Source organism: Varanus komodoensis, unplaced genomic scaffold, assembly GCF_004798865.1.
Source record: "Varanus komodoensis strain SLA01 unplaced genomic scaffold, ASM479886v1 scaffold61, whole genome shotgun sequence".
Lineage (NCBI taxonomy): Eukaryota > Metazoa > Chordata > Lepidosauria > Squamata > Varanidae > Varanus > Varanus komodoensis.
This window is the reverse complement of record NW_025336236.1, coordinates 121,940-146,264: the sequence shown is the minus strand read 5'-3', so window position 1 is coordinate 146,264 and position 24,325 is coordinate 121,940. Positions and strand designations below refer to the sequence as shown.

The 24,325-nt window shown below is 35.9% G+C and overlaps 1 protein-coding gene across 6 annotated transcripts in view; it reads right to left on the bottom strand.

The window, feature by feature from the left end:
* Positions 1-24,325, bottom strand: part of TENM3 (teneurin transmembrane protein 3) — a 384,209-nt gene that overhangs the window by 315,785 nt on the left and 44,099 nt on the right. For 4 of the 6 annotated variants that reach the window (XM_044449875.1, XM_044449876.1, XM_044449877.1 and 1 more), the window contains exon 3: positions 7,642-7,734. The exons of the other annotated variants lie outside the window; for them this stretch is intronic. In XM_044449875.1, the coding sequence (XP_044305810.1) occupies positions 7,642-7,734 (93 nt within the window). The remainder of the gene's footprint in view (positions 1-7,641; positions 7,735-24,325) is intronic. 6 annotated transcript variants of the gene reach the window in all.

Here is a 24,325-nt window from a genome sequence, read left to right as displayed (position 1 = left end):
TTCAAGTGTTATGGGAGAAGGAAAAAAATGTTGCTCTCATTTTCTCCACTCCATGCACAATTTTAAACACCTCTGTCATATCTCCTCTTACTCACCTTTTTTCCAAGGTGAACAGTCCCCAGCTGTTGCCCTAGCCCCGTAATCATTTTTGTTGCCCTTCTCTGCACTTTTTCCAACTCAGTAATGTCCTTATTCAGGTAAGGCAACCAGAACTGGACAAAATATTCTAAGTGTTGTGCCAAGGATATGTATACAGGAGTAATATCTTGGCAGTTCTATTTTCTATTCTGTTCCTAATTATGTCTAGTATGGAGTTTACCTTTTTAACAACAGCAACACACTGGGCTGAAATTTTCATCAAGCTGTCCACTACTTCCCGAGATCCTTTCTTGCTTAGTAACTTTTAGCTACAATCCTATCAGTGTAGTTGGAATGTTTTGCCCCAGCATGCATTACTTTATATTTACTTATAAGATTTGCTCCTCAAACTGCTTCCTTGCTACTCTGATTGTCTGCTCTGAATCTCTCTTGTGCAATCTTGTGGTCCTTTCTATTCATTTGGGTAAGACACCATGATACTAGGTAGGTTGGTGATGCTTGTCTCTTTTCCTCCCAACAACTCCCTGCACACAAAATTCCATCTAAAGACTGATCTTGAAACTTTGCAGTCACAGCTGGTGCAGTTATTTCTGTGCCAGCTGCGATATCATAAGAAGGGTGCTCCAAGTTCAGATTCCCAGCTCTGACTACAGAGCAAATTCTGAGGTTGGAACTGAGACTTGAAATAATCTTATGTCTGTCTAGACAATGTCTAGCAGCAAGAGAATTGCACTCAAATGAGAAAAATATAGCTAACTGAAGATTTTTGCTATAATAATAAAAGAAGATGCATGTCTGACTTAGTTATGCAGCTCCAAGACCATGAAATAGAGATACCTGAAATTTGACAAGTATACTAATAGGAGTCTGCACCTCAGGGCTAGTTGGTTGGTAGAATGCAATAATTAACTTTAATTAACTTAAATCTGACTGTTTGTTTGAAGTACAGGTACCAACTTCAGTTACTATCACATAATTCTGTAGTTTGAACCTAGGCAGAGAATCATGGCTTTTCAATTCTATGCTTTGATTAGGGATGACAACAAGGTATGGTTTCACTGAGGCAGGAATAGTAAAATATGTCTAACTCTGACAACTCTGTAACACTGCTTGAAGAATTCACTGTATCACACTAAGAACTATCTGTTTGTCAGTATGAAATAAAGTACACAACTTGAACAGTTTTGTTCCAATGAATGACTCTGTATGTCTCATATGGAAATAGTATAGAAATGATAGTTCCATGTAAAAGCTGATATTACCATGCATTTCTATAGCAATCTCTGTAAATGTATATTCAAAGTTGCAGAAAAACTCTAGCTCTTTCAACAAGCAATGCCTAGGAAGCATAAAAAAAGGACACTGGAGTGTTCAGGCTACTGCTAATTTTTCCTGTTCTTTTCAATGTTCTGCTGATACTTAGAATCAACCTCAAAAATAGCATTCATTGTGACGGACTGTTTTCATCTTTCCAACCCCTCAATGTTTCTCCTCTTGGCTTTTCAAAGTCCTGCCTTGTCAGGCCTGTCAAGCCTTTTCAACATTTGAAGAGTAAACTAGAGTGGAATGCATTTGTATAAGATATACTTTATAATGAATGACAATTTAAAAATGATGTAATTCTGAGAGAGTAAAAGGGAGCAGGCAATGTAAACAGATGAGGGCTCACTCTGAAGACATCTATTTTCTGATAAGTAACATTTTCTAAGTACCATTGTATAGCTATACTAACAGATAAAGAAGAAAAAAGTACTTGATCTGAAAAAGTGGTTGAGGTTGCAATAGCATGTTCTTCAACTCTGTATTGGTTTTGACAATAAGGCATAGGTAAGGTAAATAAAAGTAAGTAATGTGGCAGCTGTTTATAGCTACTCTGGAGTCTCATCAAGGAATTGCAATAATGAATTACACAAAAAAGTCCCAGTGAATAGACTAAAGTAATAAATGTTACTGATCAAGTGTAATACTTTGTTCAAAAGTATATTAATTCCTTTGAAGATGCTTCATGAGATAAATGTGTCCAGAGCTAAATAAATAAATAAATAAATTCATTGCATGTCCAGGCAACAAATTAGGTGGTGATGAATCATCTTGGTGTTCTATTTTCAGAACAAAGGAAAGGTCTGGGTAATCTAATCAAAGATGGTTTGGGCTTGTCCAGAGAGATAGCTTATAGAACAACAAAGCAAAGAAAATATAATCAATGCTGAGTAAGCTGTTAATCCATCTTTGAATTGCACTCAGATTTTAGAGATTCCTTGTATAGAGTAGAATACTTAATGCAAAACAAAAATTGACATATTAACTCACAGAATTTACTATGGCTATGATTACAGCAGGGTAACTATACTGTAAAGAAGTCTGTAGGAATAATGTACAGAGAAACAAGAGAGAAGGGAAGGAATTAGTTAACAGTAGTGAATCACTTTCTTAATTTCCTTTTCCCTTGTTGCTTCTTTATTTTTAATGCTACTTATGATAATATAAAATGTATCTGTCTAACAATTATTGCTCATTTTTGCTTTTGAATAATAGATAGAAGAATGAACTCAGGAAACACAAGAACTGTAGTGGACATAGTGGGTTATGTAAGCACCTTAACTGGAAATTTTAGGAAAGGGATTTTTTTCATAGTAATGCTGAGACTGACCAAGAAATGATGGTCTCAGACACAAAGAAGAATAACATAAAACTGGGGTCACATTCAACAGGAATTGCTTAATAGACCAATATTATGTTTAGATTGAACTCAATAGGGTTTACTTTGGAATATAATTGCACAGGAGTGCACAGTAAAGCTGAAATTCTACACCCATTCACCTGGGTTTAAGCTCCATTGAATTCAGTGGAATTTACGGCTGTATAAACAGGTAAAGGATTGCACTGCTGATCTTTTATTTTTAGCTCTGAAAATACCTCCACATGTGTGTCTGTGTATAGCTTATTCGAAAGATAACATTAAAATGTTCTTTCTATCTGTGAAATCTAATAATTCTAAATCTGCATTGCAAATATGTCCAAAAAACTTACTTAGCTTTTACACAATTTTTTTCTAGTTTCTCTACCCACTCAAATGTATGCTAGTTATTTGTGACCCAGAAGTAAGGCACTAAACTTTGTTTAAACATTTGCTGTCATATCACCTGACACGTTTTGTATTCATAATAGGTAACCTGATACATAGACATTTATAATCTTGTTCAAAACATATTTCAAGTAGCTGAGTTGCAGTTTATCTGAAAACAATGCAAAATACTATGCCTATACTGTAAAAATGAATATACATGAGGATATAACAAACATTATCAAGAAAATACCTAATTTGTGGTATTTCAGATAGCTTCAAAATATTTATTGATACTAATATTGTAGTGTCTTAACCCACAATCATACGAGCACTTTCATGAGAAGAACCTTTTGAACACAGTGGAATTTACTTCTGAGTAAGCAGGTCTACAACTGTCCTATTATTAACATTTAGGTTTGGTTAACAAGTGCAGAGATTGAAATCACATCCATTAGCTCTGTTCTGCTGGCCTCAGTGCAATGATGAAATGTTGCCTACAGAATTTATATGTAATCAGGGCTCCACTACTTTCCATGAAGACTGCATGCAGGATATGCACCCAAATTTAATGATTCTGCAATTTCCTCTGCTTCTTAGGCTGGCTGCAGCCCCATTTAGAATGTCTGACACTTAAAGCTCCAGTCAGGTATTTTACTAGAGATTAGAAACAATGGAAGAGTAGAAGGAACAGGCAGGAACCCCCTAGCTCCATCACAGTCCTTGCTGCCCTCTAAAAGTTGGAGGGATAACTTCCACAGCAGAATAATTTCTCTGCTTGTATTAGGGTCCCCACTTAATTTAGAACCTTGGACAAAAACCTTGCATTTCATATCACATGTTGATTTTACATGGAGTTAGAACACATTATCATAAACACATTACTGAACTGTAAAATAGCTTTGACTACTGGGCAGCACAGAAACAAACAATTGCCTGAACAGAGAAATAATTTACATATTCATATGTCCATACCTTATTACATCACTTTCTTTCAAAATTGGTGTAGCATAGTGCCCAAGAGTGAGAGCTGGGAAGCTTCCGGGTTGAAATCTGTCCTCAGTCATAAGTTCACTAGGTAATGAATCAGGAATGTTTGGTCCTTCTGTTTGGCCCCTATGCTATGTTTATGTTTCTATGCTATGTTTCTATGTTAATCAAGCCAGTGGTTTGATGCCAGATTGAATGAGTGGATCAATTAAGTAATGCCCTGTATTCTCAACATCTGGCACATAAGCAGTATTAACCATCTTGACAGTGCAGCCTACTCCATTTGGTGAGGAAAAGTAGAGGAGAATTCAGTTTAGAATCAACTCTCTGAAAGGAGCAGAACTAGCTATACAATTAAAAGGATCATTCACTTCATGGATGCTTTGTGTTAAGAGCCTTTAAAACTCACTCTTTATCACAAAGTCAGACCTGGTTGGCCGGCTTACCTTAATAAAATATTTCAGTTAGAAGCCTCTCACCTCACTCTGCCAGGAAGAAAAAAGGAAAGTGGCTGGGGGAAGAGAGAGACCAACTCATGACAGATTCTTCCCACAGGAGGTGGAGCTAGGGCAGGGCAGGGAATGAGACCTTGCAGGACTGTCAACCATCTGTGGGCCAGATCAGGTCCTTGAAACAAAGAAGCATTCTCTAGCTTTTAATGCTTACTTTTTCTATTCTGTGAGCCAAAAGAAATAATAACAGGGAGGTAGTTCTCCATCACCACCTCAAATACAGGTAGCTTTTTTCTGAACAGTTATTTTAGTATTTGAGACCTTTGCAGAAAAATGAAGTAAACATATAAAATACCAACTTTCCAATCAACATTCACTCTACTCTCTAAGCAATCAACACAAGAGAACATGCCTGAAAACTTATAGAGAGAACAAATACGGATCCAATATACTACTAATAAATCATGAGATTCACTGAAGACTAAGAGGTAAGGTCTAACATTTTAAACAAATACTTAAATAGATAATAAGTAGTACATAATAACATAGTTATTCAGACCATAATATATTATGCTAGGCAACAGTAAAGCTTAGGAAAAAGTGTCCACTTAACAAAAGATTTGGCAGACTAACCTGACTTTTACCTAACCTTATGTTTTTTTCTCATTACTATACCATCCCCTATTTTATCCATTTATTCTAGACTTGAAAGAAAAACCGAATACTGGGATAGAATCTGTGTATTTTGCCCTAAGCATAGAAAACAACAGACTTTTAACCAATAAAGAACAATGCAGGTATTTTTCATCAGTGTTTGCTCTGTGCTTCTCTAATATGACTAACATTGTGATATGGCTGAGCATTATGTAAACATAGATATCAGCTGCTAAGTTGACTGAGATGAATAACATGGTTCCTATAAATTACTTACATATACATATCATATGCAGTTTATTTTTATGAGAGGTTGTATTTGTTTTAAGAAAATTTTATAATAAAAGTAATGAAAAACAAAGTAGCAACCTAGTACAGAACTACCTATGTACTCTGAAACAGACTGACCTTCTAGTGTGAAAAGCCAGTTTGTTGCATGAATGCTACTGTTTCCTCCATACACTATGGCTGCTCTCCTTTTATGCAGACTCTGGGAAAACAAGTTGGGAAGCACAACGCTCATTTTTTAATTAAAAAATCAATGTGCACCACTAAGAAGGAAGAATAATTGATATGTGATTGTTAAATAGCACTCCCACTTGTGCTACAACAATTGGTTCAAAAATTGTGAATGAAATTTCAGGAAGTTATTGTTGTCAGAATGCATTCTGCAATCTTAATGCTTTGTAATTGATTAGATATCAAACTGGTCATGATTTACAACACCTACACTAATGCGGAAATATGTATCAGCAGTACATAACAGCAGCAGATTTTAAATCAAGCCATACTATCTTGCAGCCATAACTACTATTGATGTGGACATATGCATACTGAATCACTGGTTGAAATCTACCTCAATTAACTTCTGGCAATCTAGTTTCCTTTTTGGAAGCTAATTTAAAGGTGGGCACTCATGATGGAAGCACGATGGACTGAATGACACTGTCTCTCATGGCCTATTTTTCCTAGAAAACTCCCCTAATACTGAATGTGTAGCTAGGTTTCTCCCTCTGTAATCTTTTGTCCTCATTAGACAGGTTGATGAAGCTCCATTTTGGTAACCTCTAAATTGTCTGAAAATCATTTATTACACTCATTCTTAATTGTTTTTGCACTAACCTAGATCCAGTGCTTTCAAATTTTCAGATATTTTGTCATTTTTTCTCTTCTTTGAAATAAGAATAGTCCAACTAAGGATGAATTAATATTAAGTACAGCAAGACTGTACCAATCCATCAACTTATGGCAGGACACTATTGCTATCTTCATGCTTTGTAGAAGAACTTCACCATTCATTTTGGTAGGTAAGGTAGTTTTGAGTGTCTATTACTTTGTTGTTCTCCATTTAAATGGAGAAATAGGAAGACTGACCTGAAGAAGATTGCTGAATTTAAAAATGTTCACATCTATGGATTGTACAATAAGAATCTAAGAAGAGTCAAGTTGGATGAGTCCAAGAGATCATCACAGTAAATAACCAGCTGCCTTCAGGAAACTGAAGGTAAAACATGAGTACAATAGCAGCATCCTGTTCATGTTCCCCAGTAGCTGGTGGCATGGATGTAATGCCTATGATACTGGAGAACTACACCATGTTTGGCATTGAGTAAAGAGTGATGTAGGTAATGAGATGTCTGATTAAGGCAGGGGTGGGACACCTCAGGCCTAAGTACCAAATCCAGTTCTCTGTTGTTTCTCAGATGGCTATGCCCTGTCCCCAGCCACCAATCTTTTAGAGATTTTCTGGCATTTATGAAATTTACCCCACATTCTAAAAGAATTAAATGCCTCTCCTAAAGCTTTGTTACTGTCTCTAAGAGTGTTAGACTACAATATGCTTCAAGGTAGGGTTTTTTTTTTTTTTTTTTTTGTCTTTGATGCTATCTACTACTGTGGCTGCTGTGAGTGTCTCTGAAATTAAATGTCCCTAGAATAAGACAGATTTCATGAAGATCAGCAAGAAGTAGCTGATACTAGGTATTCTAGCAACATTACACTATACCATGGGTCTCTTGAGGACAGTGTCATAAATAAATATGTACTAAAACATTTGTATCCCCTGAATACTGAAGTCACATTTTCATCTAATGTTCCATCAACATTGTTAGATGTCAAAAATATTGACAAGAGGCTGAAATGTAAATCTGGATTTCTCAGTTGTAAGGTTGACCTGAACCTTGCAGGTTCAAGTTCCTGATAAGAGGAATGCAAGAGATAAGTCATCATTGTAAAAGCAATATTTAAAGGTAGGTTTGTGTTCAAAAATCCATTTTTCCCATAGATACTGTCTGCATTTATCAAATCATGGTAAACCTGTGAAATGGCATTTTACTGTTGCTTATTGGTATTGAATAGATCATTATCATTACTCTTATTTACTTGTATTTTGGTGGCATTCAGTATCTCCAGTCAGGATCAGATCCTCATCATGATATGCAGCATTCCAACATAGGGTGGGCTGAGCAGTAGTGCCTGTTGAGAAAACCATAATGTCAAAGTTGCATTTAGAGGAACTGAACCCTTTTGGAAATGGAAGGCATTTTAAACATGGCAAGGGGCCTCATGGCATCCTGGCATAAAAGATCAAATCACAGCCTTATTCCCCACATGCTTCATTTATTCCAGTGTAGGCCAACACATTAGATTTTGGTTCAAACAGAAAAACAGTGTGCTACTATGTTGGAAACAAAGCATATTGTTTGTGACCTTAGTATTAACAAATAAAAAGAGATTTCCTGCAATGCAATATGCTTGAGGCAAGCTATAAGTTACAACAGTAAGAGATATTCTAAAACAGATGCACAATATTATATTTATTGTACTCCTATGTCCCTCTATCCTTTATGCAAAGAAGACCATGACTATGTTCGGAAAAGGATTTGTGATGAACTCTATCCTTCTTATGATCTTTAAGTCCTTGCCTATACTTAAATGAACTAGCAAAATTCTTTCAGTTGATTAAAACCTGTTCACTATCTAAATGAAAAGAGCATGAAAACATATTTTTGTTCTAAAATAATGTAGGGATGATTAAAAATACAGTGTAAATTGATAAGGGAGAAGTGAATTGGCAAAGCATGTCCTAGTCAGTTGGCTGCTGCTACATTTATTAGAGCATATGACAGTCGTCCTAGCACTGTGAGCTTCCATAAGAATACAATCTGGCAAATATTGGTCCACTTCCATGCTCCTCCTAAACAACTATCAAGGCATCATCAGAGTTCAGCCAATAAAAGGTGGATAGGGATTCTAGCTGATGAGAAGCATAAAAATGATGGGTACCAAATCTCATCTCCAGCCAGTTCAGCATTCCCCACTCTTCTGCCACTTTCCAGTTATGATTCTCCTTGAGATCCTGCCTTTGCTCCATTTATTTCTTCTTAATCACCCTGGTTGGACTTCTTATCTGATGAAAGAATCCCATTAATTTTGTGGGTCTTCCCCAATATTTTCCACAGGCTTCTCTAGTCACAATATTCTAGCTAGGAACTGGCAGTTTTTGGTTAGCACTGTAAGGTACTCCCACCACCTCATTTGAGAACATTCCAAGTAGCTTCAAAGGGCATGCTCAGAGCTCTAAACAACCATGAAACAGACATTGCTTTATATCTGCACCCAGTAATTATGCCTTCCCTTATATTTTTATTCTAGAACAGGTACAGGGGTCCTGAAATGGTTGTTAACTCCCTGCCCCACCACACTAGGATCTCAATTCAGAGATCCCACTTTAAAATAAAAAGAAAAGGATGCAGTTGCTAGATAAAGATTTAAAGCAATCTCCATTTTGGCCTTTACAAAACTCATCTCTGTTTTGATCAATTGAAGCTGGAGTTGCTGTAGATGCTTTCTGACAAAGAGAAAAGGCCTTCTGTGTACGATTGGATCACATTTTAACTTTTATTCTGCTGCACACTCACAAAGAATACAGTTATTTTTCAGTGGAAGTGTATCTAAACTAACCTAACTTTGTGCCCCAAAGTTACAGTCCAATTTTAGTCAATGTTTCAGAGGAATGGGAGACAGGAAAATATGTCTACACTGCTTGGACAACCAGGCAGCTCCTCTAATATATCAGCAAAATGGTACTGATCATTGTGACTTCACACAGCCATGTAGGGGGCAGATGTAAAGGCAAAGTGAGTCACTTCCTTGACAAACATCCAATTTCATTCCCAAATTATTTGCTGGCTGACACTGGGGTCAATCCATGTTTTAAGACCTGAGAACTGCTTTAACAGAACCTGGCAAGTTCATTTCTTGATCTTAACCATATTTATTGTTAATGACCCCAAAATTTTACCAGTTAAGTCACAATTCATGTACATAAGCCCCAGCGGCACATCTACAAGACTAAACAATTAGAGACATAGTCAGTATTAAAAATCATCAGGCACTTCCTAATTTGTAGTACTAATATCTCCAGACAATCTTGAAACTGTTGGATCACTGACTCAACAATGTCAAAACTCACAAATCCATTGATCTGTATGTGCCTTCTGAATTAGTATTTTTCCTCAATTCAAAAAATTCCTTATCTTACCATCAGTGATGAGCTAATCGGAAAGCAGTAACTGAAACAGGGGCTTGTATTAGTGATTGTGTCATACATACGGGATACCTTTTAGACGCAATGGTGAAAAATACATGCGAATGGGATGGAATATAATGTCTAGGCTATAAATACTGGAAAACACAACAAATGACATGCTGCAAAAGCCAGATTAAAGGGAAAGTATGTTACTAAAACCAAAAGTCACACGTAATCTCTAGCCTAGAAACAATTGTAGCAAGGAAAGTAGCTTTAACCAGAGTCCAACATCTGGCAAACATCACTAGAGAAGTAGAGCAGAGGTTAAGAACAGATCTCTGAGTTCATCACATCAGTGTGACTGTAAGGGTGATTAAATTGTGCAAGTAAATTGCTAAAACAGAACTGACTGGTTGGTGTTGCATCACCAATGCCTACCAAAACATGTTCAGTTGATCCAAACCCCCATGTTCTCACCTCTAGATGTCTGTACTTTATTTTTAGCTTTTGGTAGTCATGCAGTATTTTTACAGCTGTATACTAGATATCATTCCTAGTGTTCCCTTTTCTTGAACTATTTTATATATTCCTTTTGATGTGTGATCTGGAGGAATGATTTTCTCAACTCAAAAGCTAAGGATGTGCATGGTGCACTTTTCTTCCACAATACTATGCTGGCAGCTACAATGTATTGCTATTAGCACACATACAATGTTTAAAGGGCAATCCTGTGTATGTTTAGACAGAAAAAGGTGTATAGCTCCCAGCATAGGTTGTATCCTTACTGACTGGTTTGCATAGTATTGTCTTAAAGTGTTAGGTACTTAAACGTGCATCAATTTCAGTTGAAAAAAGAAGGTTATAAGCCTGGTTCTGTTTCAAGCATGGTGCACAAATTAATGTTAAAAAGGTTGAAACATAAGGAAGAATCAACATGAAGCTTTGCAGAGAACCAGATCAAACATGAGCAAAAATGATATGGGGGAGAGAGAGAGAATTATATGGTTTGCTAATGAGTATATATCTGAGGGGTTTTTAAAAATAATATCAGGAATAACCTGGTTTATAAATCAGAAAATGGGGATGTAGGTGGTTTAGTTCCTTTGGCAGAGTGTCAATTAGGTCATATAGTTTTGCCTCACTGTATTACAGTATGATAATTAACCATGATATCACCCATGCTTGGATTTTTTTTTCATATATTAAGGTTTTGTCTAGTTGTTAATTTAATAAAGCTGTAAAGACTACTTACACAAATCAGATCTGGTTAAATCTTTATATAATGACTTCATTGTGACCAAGCAAACTTTTCAGCATTACAAAAAGCCAGACAGGAAGCAGGAGCATGAGGAAAAAATTAAGAATCCACAACACAATATGTTATTTTGTTAATTACTTGCTTTTTTGTCACTTTGGGACCTTGCTCCATTAAAACCATAAACTTAGTAAAACATGAAGTCTTCTGATGATTATTAATACCAACATAATTCATTCCTTAATTACAATGAAAAGCCAAACTAAACAATTTGAAGGATATTCATGATTACTAATATTTTCAGGTATTTTCCACCCTCTACACCTGCATTCCCATGTTTCCTATCTTACACAGAGTACTTAAGACTAATAGCATTAAGTTCAAAGCAAACTTGTATTGAACACAGTCAGTGTTTGTCTGTCTCTCCATTTATTTCTCTTGGAGTGACACAGATGAGGAGCTGTTCACTTTCATACAAATAGAAAGAAACACTGGTTGGTAATCAATCCTTCCTAAATAAATAAATAAATAATAAAATGCCTCTTTATTTTGTTGTTGCATTTAGGATACGGAATAAGGAGGAACCCATACCTTACTGTTGTTTTCCCCTATTATTCTATTTCCATTACACATTATACGGAGAGCCCTAGATTTTCAAATCTCATCTGTGCTCTTAATTGCTCTGTTCGTGTGGAATTTGTCAGCCTTGTAACTGACAGACTTTTGGAATAAAAGAAGGAAAAGCTGTCCATTGTAGAGTTGGTTTTCCAACTATCACACGTATAATAATCCTTAAAATCTTTTAGTGAATGATATCTAAACTAGCAAAACTGCTTCAACCCCATTCACAAGACCAGAGTTCCTTGTGGAAAAAGCAAGGATAATAAATATTCTCACTGTGAATCTTCTGCTCTTTTCCAATGACATCTTCATTCACTGTCTTCACTTTCAGAAAATTTAAAACGCATAGAACATTAAATAAAGTATTATTTCAAGGTAGAATTTCACATGCTTCCAGTGAATAGAAAAGTCTTCTTTCATTGGAAAAATAAATTTCAGCATTTACAAGTTGTCTTTACATTCATAAAAGGATATGCTATCAAAGGATCCCTGGAATAAATGTTTCTGCAAGTTTGTGTGTATAGCCACATGGAGCAGAACAATTACAAGCTGATAAAGAGATATTCTAAAGCTATATTCTTTTAATACAGTGGATTAGAAGCAAGAATTCTCTAGCTGTGATTCTTGTCACAACAGCAAGATCCCCATTATGGGCGAGATACATTACATATGTACAATCAACTGAGTCTTGCTTGGCGTTTGAATTTATCCAACGTAAATATCAGGATTGGGTGGTTTTTCACCACCAATGAAACACCTTGCAACAAATACTAACATAGTTCACAAATAATGCACAGAATAAAACCTGCATGCAACTTTCAAAGGTAATTCACATAAAAGCTTTATTTTGTGAAGCATTTAACATCTCTGTGTACTATAGAAAGCTGGGGAAAATGTACCCCATTCACCAATTTTCAAGAATATAGAAAACCTGACAAAAGTAATCTGAAGTTAATAGTAATGAATTATATAAATCTCCTGAACAGAAAAAAATAACATTTATAGTTAAAGGAAAAAAGAATGACCAAACCTATCTCAATTAAACAGTAGATTTATTAATGTTTTAATAACACTTACTGAATAGTTAAGACCAGCAGAATGGAGTTCATTTCTAAAAATTCTATGTACTTACTGAACAAGTTTTGAGATCAACCTATACTCTTCTGCTGCATTGCTTCTATCTGTATGGTAATTGTGGGGAAGGACTGGGTTGTGAAGTCCTGAGCTTTGGCCTTAAGGCTTGCTGTACAGTGTTGCCACTAAGTTTCAGGGAACTTGCTCTCCACCCTTCCTATAATGGGTGTCTACCCAGTTGTACTATTTGGACCATCCATCTCATGCTACCTTGCCTCTCCTTCTAGGCAATGTTCAGAAGAAAATTATTGCTTCTTCATCTTGTTTTAAAAAATTATTGTATGGGATTGTATTGCTCAGGGACAGATATGCCTGGTGGAACTTCACTGAACATAACACTGTCACTCTGAAGTTAAGGAAGCTCTTTTTAGGCATTACTTAGTAAAGAAAGTGCATGGGAGAGTGCAGGGGCCAGCTTTGTTACACTCTGTTCTTCCCATACCCATCTCAGTTTACCAGGTAATGTCAGGAATGGAAGAGGTTTTGTGCTTCATCAAAACAGTTGTGCAATGCTAACTCTGCTGTTCAATAAATCTCTGAAGTAAACTCAGTCAATCCTTGACTACATGGCCAACCTATTGCTATGTGACTTGCTTTTAAGAAGAAAAAGAGCCCACTCTCATTCCAGTCCCATCTGATAAGTGGAGGAGAGAAATGTCGAGTGACTGCCAGGGCCACAATGGTCACTCTGTTCTCACACCCCATACTCTAATTAACTACATCTTGAAATGGGAGAATATCCCTTTTTATTCATCTTCCTATAAAAAAGAGCAAGACTTTAGGAGTGACAACTGACTGTAGCCACATGTACCCACTTCTGCCTTCATGTCCTTGATTGCCTGTCTCGTGGAGAGGCACTTGAGACATGATCATGGTAGCAAGTATGGATGCAGTTGCCATAAGGCTGAGAAACACTAGAACAGTGTGTGTGTTTTCCCCAAGAGGAATTCTGCCACCTCTCTCTTGGGTTTATTGGAAGGCCCTCTCGACTTCAGGGCTCTAGACCCCTATCAGTGGCTATCATTACACCCAAGACTCAGTGATGTCTGAAAATGAGCCATTAATACTACTATGGTGAGTAGTAATTTATAGAGATTTTTAAGGTTAAAAGCACTCATATACATTATCATGTAATTCCTATAACAATCCTATTAATTAGGTCAGTAGTATGATGATTTAATTTGTAGTTCTGTCCCCACCACTATGCTAGATTGTACACGCTGTCATTATGCCAGTTATGTAGTCAAGTGGTCAACAAGACATGTTTAAGAGATAACACTTAACTCTTAATATATAGATCAGTTCTCATCACAGAGCAAGACAAGTCTCATGTTGTTCAGACTATGTTGGACTGTGGGAGTTCCATTGGCCTTGCTCACACTTCCATCAGCCTTACATGGGGAGGTAAGGGACTTTGATTAGCAACGAGGCATATATAGCTACAGATGCAACCTGTATTTTTGTGTATGAGTGTGGACATGCATATTTATATATAGAAAATTGTGGAGGAGGAGAAAACACTTTATTCTAGTTATAGCTATATATATGATCTACCTTCAATAAAATAGATAGCTAACTATGTTTTCATTAAATTGAGACAAGAGTGCAAATAGAAAAGCTCTGAACATGCATGGCATACATATTATAAAATGTTTCTACTGCACAAACATGAAATTGAAGAAATTACACTGAAAACACTTTCTGATGGGTTTCATTCAGTAAGACTGTGACATCTGGGGAAACACATACTTCACATATTTTAGGAATTGGTGAAAAGTAAAGTGTCAAGGATGATGGCACTTTACATCTGAACTGCAATGATAGCTAGCAAAATGGGTGTCCAGTTCAATGTCTGTTTAATGTACTGCATTAAAACACACACTTAAATACACATCTAAACCATATACAGTCCCTGCTAAATTCAAACAGATTCCAGATTATTACAGAAATCAATCTGAATGTCAAAGGAATATTGTAACAGCTAAAAGGAAAATCTGATGATGACTATCCAGAACAAAGTCAAGTATAAGTATGCCTACTCTACTGAAAAAGGACATCTCCAACAATGTGTAAGAAACAAACAGACCTAAGGAGCTACTAGGATATTAATGAACTGTGTAAATTAGATTACAGTTAAGAAAACTATTATTGTTAGATTATAACTTCTTGGTAGCAGAGGTATGTTGGAAAATTGAACCATCGTACTACCAATTCCAGTCAACAAATGTTTTCTGCAATCAAAATAGTAATGCATAACAGCCCCTGTTGTATAGAAACCAACTTTGGCAATAAAACTATCATATTATTCAATCACATGAAGCTAGGAACTAGATAGTCCCATTATTCTAAGCATTATAAAATACAACTGCCTTAATATAGATACATTTCTGCCAGATATAACTCCAGTGTGAAGCTGAGTGGCAAAAAGTAATTCATGTCAATTGACCGAACTACTGGAGTACAGCAATCCAGATGTCTTTTTTCACAGAATCTGTGTGGAACAACTCTGTGAAATTTACCCAGAATTATGGAACATTCCTCATAGGCCTCTCAAATTGATTATTTTTTGATGGTGCGTTTTAGAACAGGCTCCACTCACAATCCCATTTCTAAAAAGCTTGGTGCATCCATCCATTTTAGAAGTGTCAAATCAGAGATAAATCAATGTATTAAGAATTGCCTGGTAATATTGTTGGGGGATTAATCTTACAGAATAGATCATCAGCACGATTACCTTTGGCATTCTATGTGCACAGAGTTTCAGCCTAAGCATGAAAAGCCTTCTAATGCCAACATAGGAGAACAATATATTGAATGATCTGCCACCATTCAATATTTAATCCTGCAATTGAAGCCTCTAAAGGGATACAGCAAAGTAACAAGATTAATGAATTGTGACCTCCAACTTACAAAATGACATCCTGAACCATTTATCTTTTGGGCATGCTGCATGTCCCATGGCTAGTATTTCTATTGCTTCTCCTGAGTTTGGAATTTGTAGATTTGATCAATGCTGCATTAGCCAAGTACCTAAGGTGATGGACTGGGAATCCATTGCTTATGTTTGTTCGGCATATCTGGCACTTAAAACAGAGGCCTAATATGGAAAAGTCAATTTTATTTCAAAAACTTGTATCACTAAGTCATCCAAGGTGACTAGAAATTAAGAGTGATAAAATTGTAAAAAACAGTAAGTATAACATATTGAAGGGCTTAAACTAGGGAATTATTTGGTAATACTGTGAGTTTGCCATTGGTAACCTACATTTATTATAGCCATACTAAGGATATAATAAATACTAAAGACTACAAATTCTTAGATATTTTCAAGGGATGAGGGACTGAGATATAATGGAAGACAACAGCAGAGATTGATAAACTTGGTAAGAAAACAGATACAAAGTGAAATAATTGTTTAGAAAGGCATATCTTCATTAATAAGAAATGAACACTTGTGGACTTCAGACAGTTTCATAAACATATATACACTGATATATCCCATCTAGGAAATGATTGCAATTCTCTTAGTTCCCTTTCACCAACTTACACAGGATACACATTCAGTTTCTGACTGGCCAGTAAGACAATTCCAAGCATATGGTTCTTTTAATGGACTAAATAGAATTAATTTTTTTTTAAAAAGACATCCAAGCCTTTAATCACTTGAATTTTTTCTATGATAAGCAAATATTATCCAATATACAGAAGCATATTGTGTTTATGACAATTGGACTCATGGCAGGCACAAACAAAACATTTATACAAGCATGTATAAACCCCATGCAAGAAAACTATATATTAAGCAATTATCTGAGTGAGTGCTTTTTATTTTCTGATCCAGACAATGATATCTGATTACATAATTAGCACATGCTTATTGTGTTTTGTTGCTCTCCCCCTCCTTTTTGACCTGCCTATTCAGGTAGAGCAGGACTGAGGATGATGGTTTTCTTCTAGACAAGTCAAACACAAGTCATGCCCACATAAGATAGGATCCTGTCTCAAAGTCAATGGAAAGACTAACTCTCCTACAGTTTTAAGCTTGTGTTGGTGAAATAGTCTTAAGTGTGACAACAAAAAGTACATGAAGAAAAACACATTATATATCAGTTTCTCCATGGTCACACTTAATTTTTTTTTAATTTGTATTCTATTATTTATATATTCTGATATTTCTCCAATGAGAGTGAATTTCAGGAAACAGTATATTCTGTTATTGCATGTGATAAAAATATCGTATATTTTTAAACTATATGTAATCTTGGAGAACTAAATACAGACTTTTAAATTTATTTCTTGCTGCTGGACATTTAGATCTTTGTGAAGTACAGAAGCTGTGATCAACTCATGAGAAACTTGCATAAAGATAAATCAGTCAAAATCTGTCATGGCAAATTATTCAAATCAAGGGGAAAACAACTGCCCATCTTTTTAAAAAAATATGAGTAATATCAATGATTCTATGAGTAAAGTGATCAGATGCAAAGAAAAGGAAATTTTTACATGAGCAGCTTTTGCAAGGATATGAAATACCTTAACTCCCCATATTTCTTCTCCAGAACAATAAAAAGGTATCTGGGTATCTTTCTCAGACTGATCAGGCTATTATCATTCAATGGTTATTTGTCAATCGTTATGTGCTATACTTTCAGCACCAGTTGCTGAGGAACATGGGTGGGAAGGTTCTGCTGTAGTCAGTGTCCTGGCTGGTTTTATCCCTCTCCTTGGGAACACATTAGGGCAAAATCTTTCTAAGTCATTATTGTATTAAAGTTGATGAACTAGGCTGGCTTTGTGATACAAAATAAAAGTATTGTAGAGGAGAGTAACCAAAAAAAAAAAAAAAAAGCAAAGTCTAAATATTGGCTGTTAGGGAAATATGGCTTGTTGATAAGAAATTGGCATGCTTCAGGTGATTCCATATGGAACTATGACCTGACCTTAGTCCATCCAGAGAGCAGCATTCAGTATGGCAGCTCTGTTTCACTGGAACTCCTTGCCTCTAGAAGTCAGGCAGGTGCCAACATTGGTTTTAATGCTTCTAGGAAACACATTTATTTCAGGAAGTCTTCTTGAACTAGTCAGCCACGGTTTTATGTATTTTAGTTTTAACATATTTTATTCTTTTGTCTGATTTATCTTTTCTTGTTTACTGCTTTGGGATCTCCATATTGGAATATGAAATGGTATATAAATATTGCAATAAATATGACTCTTGTGAATAAAATAAATATTCACATTTCCTGGGCAAAAGGTAAAAGGCTTTTGAAGAACTCAGCCTCTTTATGAGTCAGAAACATGCCAGCAATTGTAAGCTTTGTCCTTAAACCTGATGTATATGTGTTGAACTGCTGCATTTTCAAAGACATTTCCTTTCTTCCTTCAAAACCACTATTTTCTAGCATTATTGCATGTAGCACTTTTGCTTTTTACAACTTCCCCCAAACCATCTGTCTAGGAAAGAAGTGTCTCAACATTGCTACTGCAAGGGACCCTGAGCTCAATATTAGATAGATAGAGTTCCTTCTGTTATTGCGACTGACTGACAAGCTATCATCTATGAGATTGGTTTAAAAATAAGTATTGCAATTCCAGTACTTGGGATTTTGCTGCTTCAAGCACTTGGAGGATCAACTCTTGGTTCCAAAGTCAGCAAGCTTTTCAATATCTAAGTGATCTATTTTTTAAAGTGCAACTGCACACTTTTTAGTATATAAGCATAACAAACAACAACTATAACATTTAGCCAGCAAACTTTCTGTTTAAATCAGAAGTGTAAGCCAAGTACCATTACCTTAATTATCCATCCAGACATGGCTTCTCATAACCTATGGCCTAATATTGGTCTGCATGATCAAACAAGTCATTGTAGCTGAAATAAACAAACCACAGTTGCTTGCTTAAATTGGCCAAGTGCACCACTGAGTGTTGGTGCAGCTGATTTAAGCAAGCTTGATTGATCATGCAAACTAGCCCAATGTGTATGCCAAATCAATTAACCAGTGACCTTTTGTTTTTATATCATGTTATTATCTTTTGAAATAATGAAATCCAACTGCGAACAGGAACAAGGTATGGATGGTATCTGAACTGAAAATGTGCTTAGTATATGAAAAATGCCCCTCTTGTGAATTAAATATTACTAAGTTTAATATATCTGTTATAATTTATTTGCGCATAGTATCCTTGAATTGTTTAAAAGAACATTATGTTCACCTAGCCACTAAAGCCACAAAGCCACTCCAGTGCTGGTGGCATTTCTATAATGAAAAATGGCTTAGAAAAACCTTTACACTGTTTTATATTGTGTTCTTTTCTCTCCAAGTTCCTTCTCATGCATATTTTCCTAATTCTAATATTAACAACAAAATGTATTTTCGGGCTGAACATGTAGCATTTAACATTGACTTGGGCTCCCCATTGAGCTTGTATAGCAGCACTTTTCAATATGTTCTCTACCAACAGGATTCAATTAGACTTTTTGTGCATGATTCTCTGCACAAATAAAATGGCTGTTTCTTTGTACATATATGTAGAGTGTTAACATGGGTAAGAAGGCAATAATAGGCTGGAAAGTATGTAGATATGCAACAAAAGCCTCCTTGTTGTTTTTTAAAGTAAAGCCTACATCTCTCTGAACAACGGAAAGCTTCAGGCAATGTCTGCATACCCTGAAAGATCTTAATAAAGAGAAACAGTCAGAAGTAGTGAACAGGAGTAAGAATAGGGACTAGAGAGATGGCTAATTTACCACTTTTGGGCAGAATACGACAGCAGATAAATGAAGGGTTCTCATGAAAGGGCAGCAAATTGATTATGTTTGTATTTGTATGGCCAAGGTGGGAACAATTACCTGAGGGGAATTTGTGCTACAGTAGCCAAAATAATTTGATGACCCTTGGCCCTGTGCACTCTAACCTAGAAGAGGGTGGCACGATTTGCTGCTCTTCCTCTGTCAGCAAAAGGCCTTGGGGCTGGCCCTGTTCTGGGGTACTGGAAAAAGAACTCAGTGAGCTTTCCACTGAGATTTAACCTGTGGCATGTGTAGGAAAGGGGTGACCTAAGCAGAAAGGCAACAGAGCAAGCTTTCTTTCTGCTTCTCAACCAATTAAAGGAATTATATTTTGTGCAGGTCAGGATCTTAAAAAAAACATTAATCATTTAAAGAAACGTATCAGGGTTCACCAAACCTTTAAAATGCTACCCAATGACTGGCCAAACAGGCCTAATCTTTTTTCTCCAACTGGCAATAGCTTTTGAAATTCTCTGGTAGGGATCATTTCTACCTGAGATTCTTGTAAATTATTTCAATTTCAGTCATATGCTTGTATGTCATACAGCCATTGAAGTATAATGTTTAAGAGTACTGTGTGGTTCACTAACTGACCTTAGGATAATCTCTGACTGTCATTCTAACTTATGTACCTTCTAGGGTTGTTGTTGTGAGGATAAAATGGAGAGGAGGAGACATTTATAAGGCTACCTTGGGTTCCTTGCAAGAGGAAAAAAGCAGGACATAAATGTGATGTCAGAAAAAATGTTCTGTCACTGCATTGTGTACCTTCTCTTTAAAACATTATTGCATTTTCCCCAGCTTTAACTAAATCCTGAACAGGTCCACTTGAGAAAGCTATTTGTATTTTAGTTTATTATACATATTTAAAGCATTTCGCTTTTCAGAAGACAAAACATGGTTAAAATGTCTATAGATTACAGAATTATTGCCTACAAGTGACATAGTGACATTATGCTGTATTCATGCTATTTGGACAAGGACACTTGAGTGAACTCAAAAGCTAAGCAGTATATTTATTTTACAATGTTGGCATTTTCTACAGTCTCCAAAGTAGGTGAATTAAGATTGTATCTCAGAATTCCTTGGTGACAAGAAACAGAGAAAAAGGAAACAAACCTATATTCATTGATGTAATTCTAAATGGACACGTGAAGGATTGCATTAAATACTTTGTTTTTTAGGTTTAGGAAAGATCAATTAACTTTTATGAATTTACAATGTTCAGTAACTGCAGGATATCACGCAAATTACTAGATCAGCTTGCTGAAAGAGACCATGACCATGAAAAGTATGTGACAACCACCCATACTCTGAGCAATGTGATAAAATTTGAATATCTTGTGGCTTGCAAAAATCTATTAATTGAAATGTAAACTACATGTGATTGAATAAAATCTGCTTTAGCAAATTCCCTGGTAAATATTAGATTTCAGATTTCAAGGCTAAAGCAACCGCCAGGCACCATACAGAACTAATTTTAAAGTTATTATAGTTGGCACTCATACAATAGGAATCACAAGTTTGAAAATTGCTGTGTTTTCTTTTGAAATCAAATTTCCACTAGCTGGAAGCAGCTCCCTAATCCCCTTTGTCTCACACATTAAAAAATCTGAAACTGGCTCATTCTACTATGCTCTCACCAAGAAAAGTCTAGCTTTTAGAACTGCTCTTTAAGCACACATTTTTGGGAAGTCTTTATTCACAGGGCAGGTGGAAAGGGCAGCTGGCTGAGTGGATCAGATTTGTGGAAACACAAAACCATTATTTTCTTCTGCCTTCTTCTCTTCAAAGCTTTCCTTTACCTCATGTAACTATTTTTAACATTGGAAGTTAACATTAATTCTGTGACCTAGATAACAATATTATAAATGAAATATTCCATACATACACAAATGCACATGCACACACACATCTACATTTAGTTCTACACAATAGTGTAGAACTAAATGATAATGAAGAACATTTATTTATCATAGCTGCTGGATCCTAAAAAGACTTATGATACAAATCACAGTTTCAACCATGTCAGATACATTACTTCTCTCCCACTGCTTCACCAGAAAAGATTACATCATGTTGGTATGTTTCTCTAGATTGTACAAGCATGAATTTTTATGAACAACTGGCCTCTAAGGGTGCTTTTTGCACGAGTAGATCAGGGAGTCATATGCTCACTGGACATAATAATAATCTTTGAACAATAGTCTAACGATCCTCAACCAATGTACTGAAGTCAACCCCAGACAGGGAGGTTAAGTGACACTCATTTGCACATCAGCAACAATATTCTACCATTAAACAACTGTCCCACTATTTCAGGCATGTTTCTAGTACACAATTTTTCCTAATTTTTTATATTAGACATATATACTCACTTTTCCTTATAAATATATTAATCAAATTTATTGATTTACACAACACTGAATAAAAACCAGTCAAACTGCTAAAATTAATGCCATTGCATAAAACCAAGGTAGATTTTTGGTGCCAGGGAAGACCTTTTTATTTAGATGTTTTGTTTGACTTCCCTACATTTTGCTTTTAATTGTTGCTACTTCCTGAATGTTTATTGTTTTTACATTGTTCTTTATATTTTATTCTCTGTTTGTTATTTGTAAGCAATATTAGAAGCCACTGTAAATACTTCAGAAAAGTAAAAATAAAAATTGATGATGTAGAAACTGTGGGAGATGTATGTCAAACTTTTAAAGGCTGATATTTACATGAATTTTTGATCTGATACTCTTCTCAAATAGGGAGTAAGACTACTCAGTTCGTATTTTGGAAAGATTTGTCTGGGAGAAAAAAAAAACTTTCAATATCAGGAAAGAGAGAGAGAGTGTGTGTGTGTGTGTGTGTGTGTGTGTGTTAAAGTACAGAAGCTCACTGTGTTTTTAATTTTATTTAACTGCAACTGGCTCCCAGATGCAAAATGAAAGTGGAAGTCTTATGCACATGGGGGTCTGCAAATCACTTCAGAGTGATCTTCACTGTGGATTTTTCCAATTTTGCTTACCAGATAGCACTTTCAGTAGAGCTACTATGCTGAACCTCCCTATCTCTCATTTGTCAAAATGACTTCTGTCTTACCTTTCCTATAATAGCCTATTTTTGTTCAAATTTGAACATTTGGCTAACACACAAATAGTATTGCTGAACTGCACATCTGATGGCAGCTAGCCACAGTTTGTCAAATATGCTATTTTAAATGGCAATTTAAAACACCAAATAATCTTATGGTTTAAGGAGAAAAATAACTGTCAAATCAGAAATGAAAATTTCAACAAAATTCACAATAAATAGATAAATTTTCGGCCACCTTATAAAGAATCTTGATTAGCAGCCAACAACAAGAAAGCAAGTGTTCTATCCTTAGAGGGCTGAATTAATAGCTTTAGCCTAGTTCTCACAAAACAGCAGATATTTGATAAACCTGTTTCCTGACAATATCACTTAAAAGTACAGCTGGGATTTCACAAAACTGAATGAACCTCTGTACAACACACACACTACACAATTGCACATAGAAAACTAGCATGTCAGGAAGGTTAGGCCATAGCCCTTATTATAGATGTCTAACTTTTTCATTTTGCATGGAGACTGAATAAATTATGTGGCACTATTTCTGCAGTCCACACTGATATCCTACTTATATTAAGAGTGTTACAATGCAGTCCTACACGTCTACTCAGAAGTAAGCTCTGTTGAATTCAATGGGACTTATTCCCCAGTATATGGGTATAAGGATTGCAGTATCAGGGTACAATCCAGTGGGTGCAGTTTCTTTTCTCCTTTCGGCCTCTTCATGTCTCCCGCTTCACCCCCAAAATCCTATCTCCAAAGTTTCTCTTGCAGTACTGGAACCAAAGCCAGTGTAGTTCTTTCTCCATTAAGCAGCAAGGGTTGTGTGAGACATTCTAGTTCAGAGCTCTGCAAGTCTGCAGAGTCCAAAAAATCCTATAGCCATCTAAACTATGTCTAGTAGCCACTGGATTGTGCTGGTGGTCTACTGTGCCTATGTTTGTCTCTCACGACAGATGGTAGCCCTGCTATGTCCTGACATGCTGCCTGTTATTCATTTAACCAGAGATGCCAGGGATTAAACCTGGAACATTCTACAAAGTACTTTCTCTGAGCTATGCCCCACACCCCACTTTTCACTAGATTTTTGAGATACGTGATTTTTTTTTTTTGTATGTTAAATACCAAATGAAAAAGCAAGATTAATCTGAGCCCTAAATTCTATTTGACTTCATTTCAAACCATTTTTGGACCTTGTCAATAAAGGCATGTGTGATTAAAACAATACCATGGTGTAGAGCTACACATTTTAAAATGTAATCATTTTTGGATAGGAGTGGGAAGGTTTGCACCATTTGATGACATTTATGTGGCAATATTGAATAACTGCTGACAATTAGCTGGAAGATAGAGCAGAGGTCTTGTAAGAAAATTATTCCCTTGTGACAAAAGATTGAAAATTCAATTATATTCTGTTTATTACATGCCTACTTCAGTAACCATATTCATAAACAGGTCCTTGATAATATACAAATTAATGGGAGCACAGGGGAATGCCTTAGTAACTTTTTCCTCCTGATAGTCTCCTCCAATATTAAATTTTTAAGATGTCCTTAGCTTTGTCTAAACTGTTCCACATGATACTCTCAGCAGAAATTGCCTTTAAATACCAAGCTTAGAAACAAAAAACACTAACCTTTAAAAATCC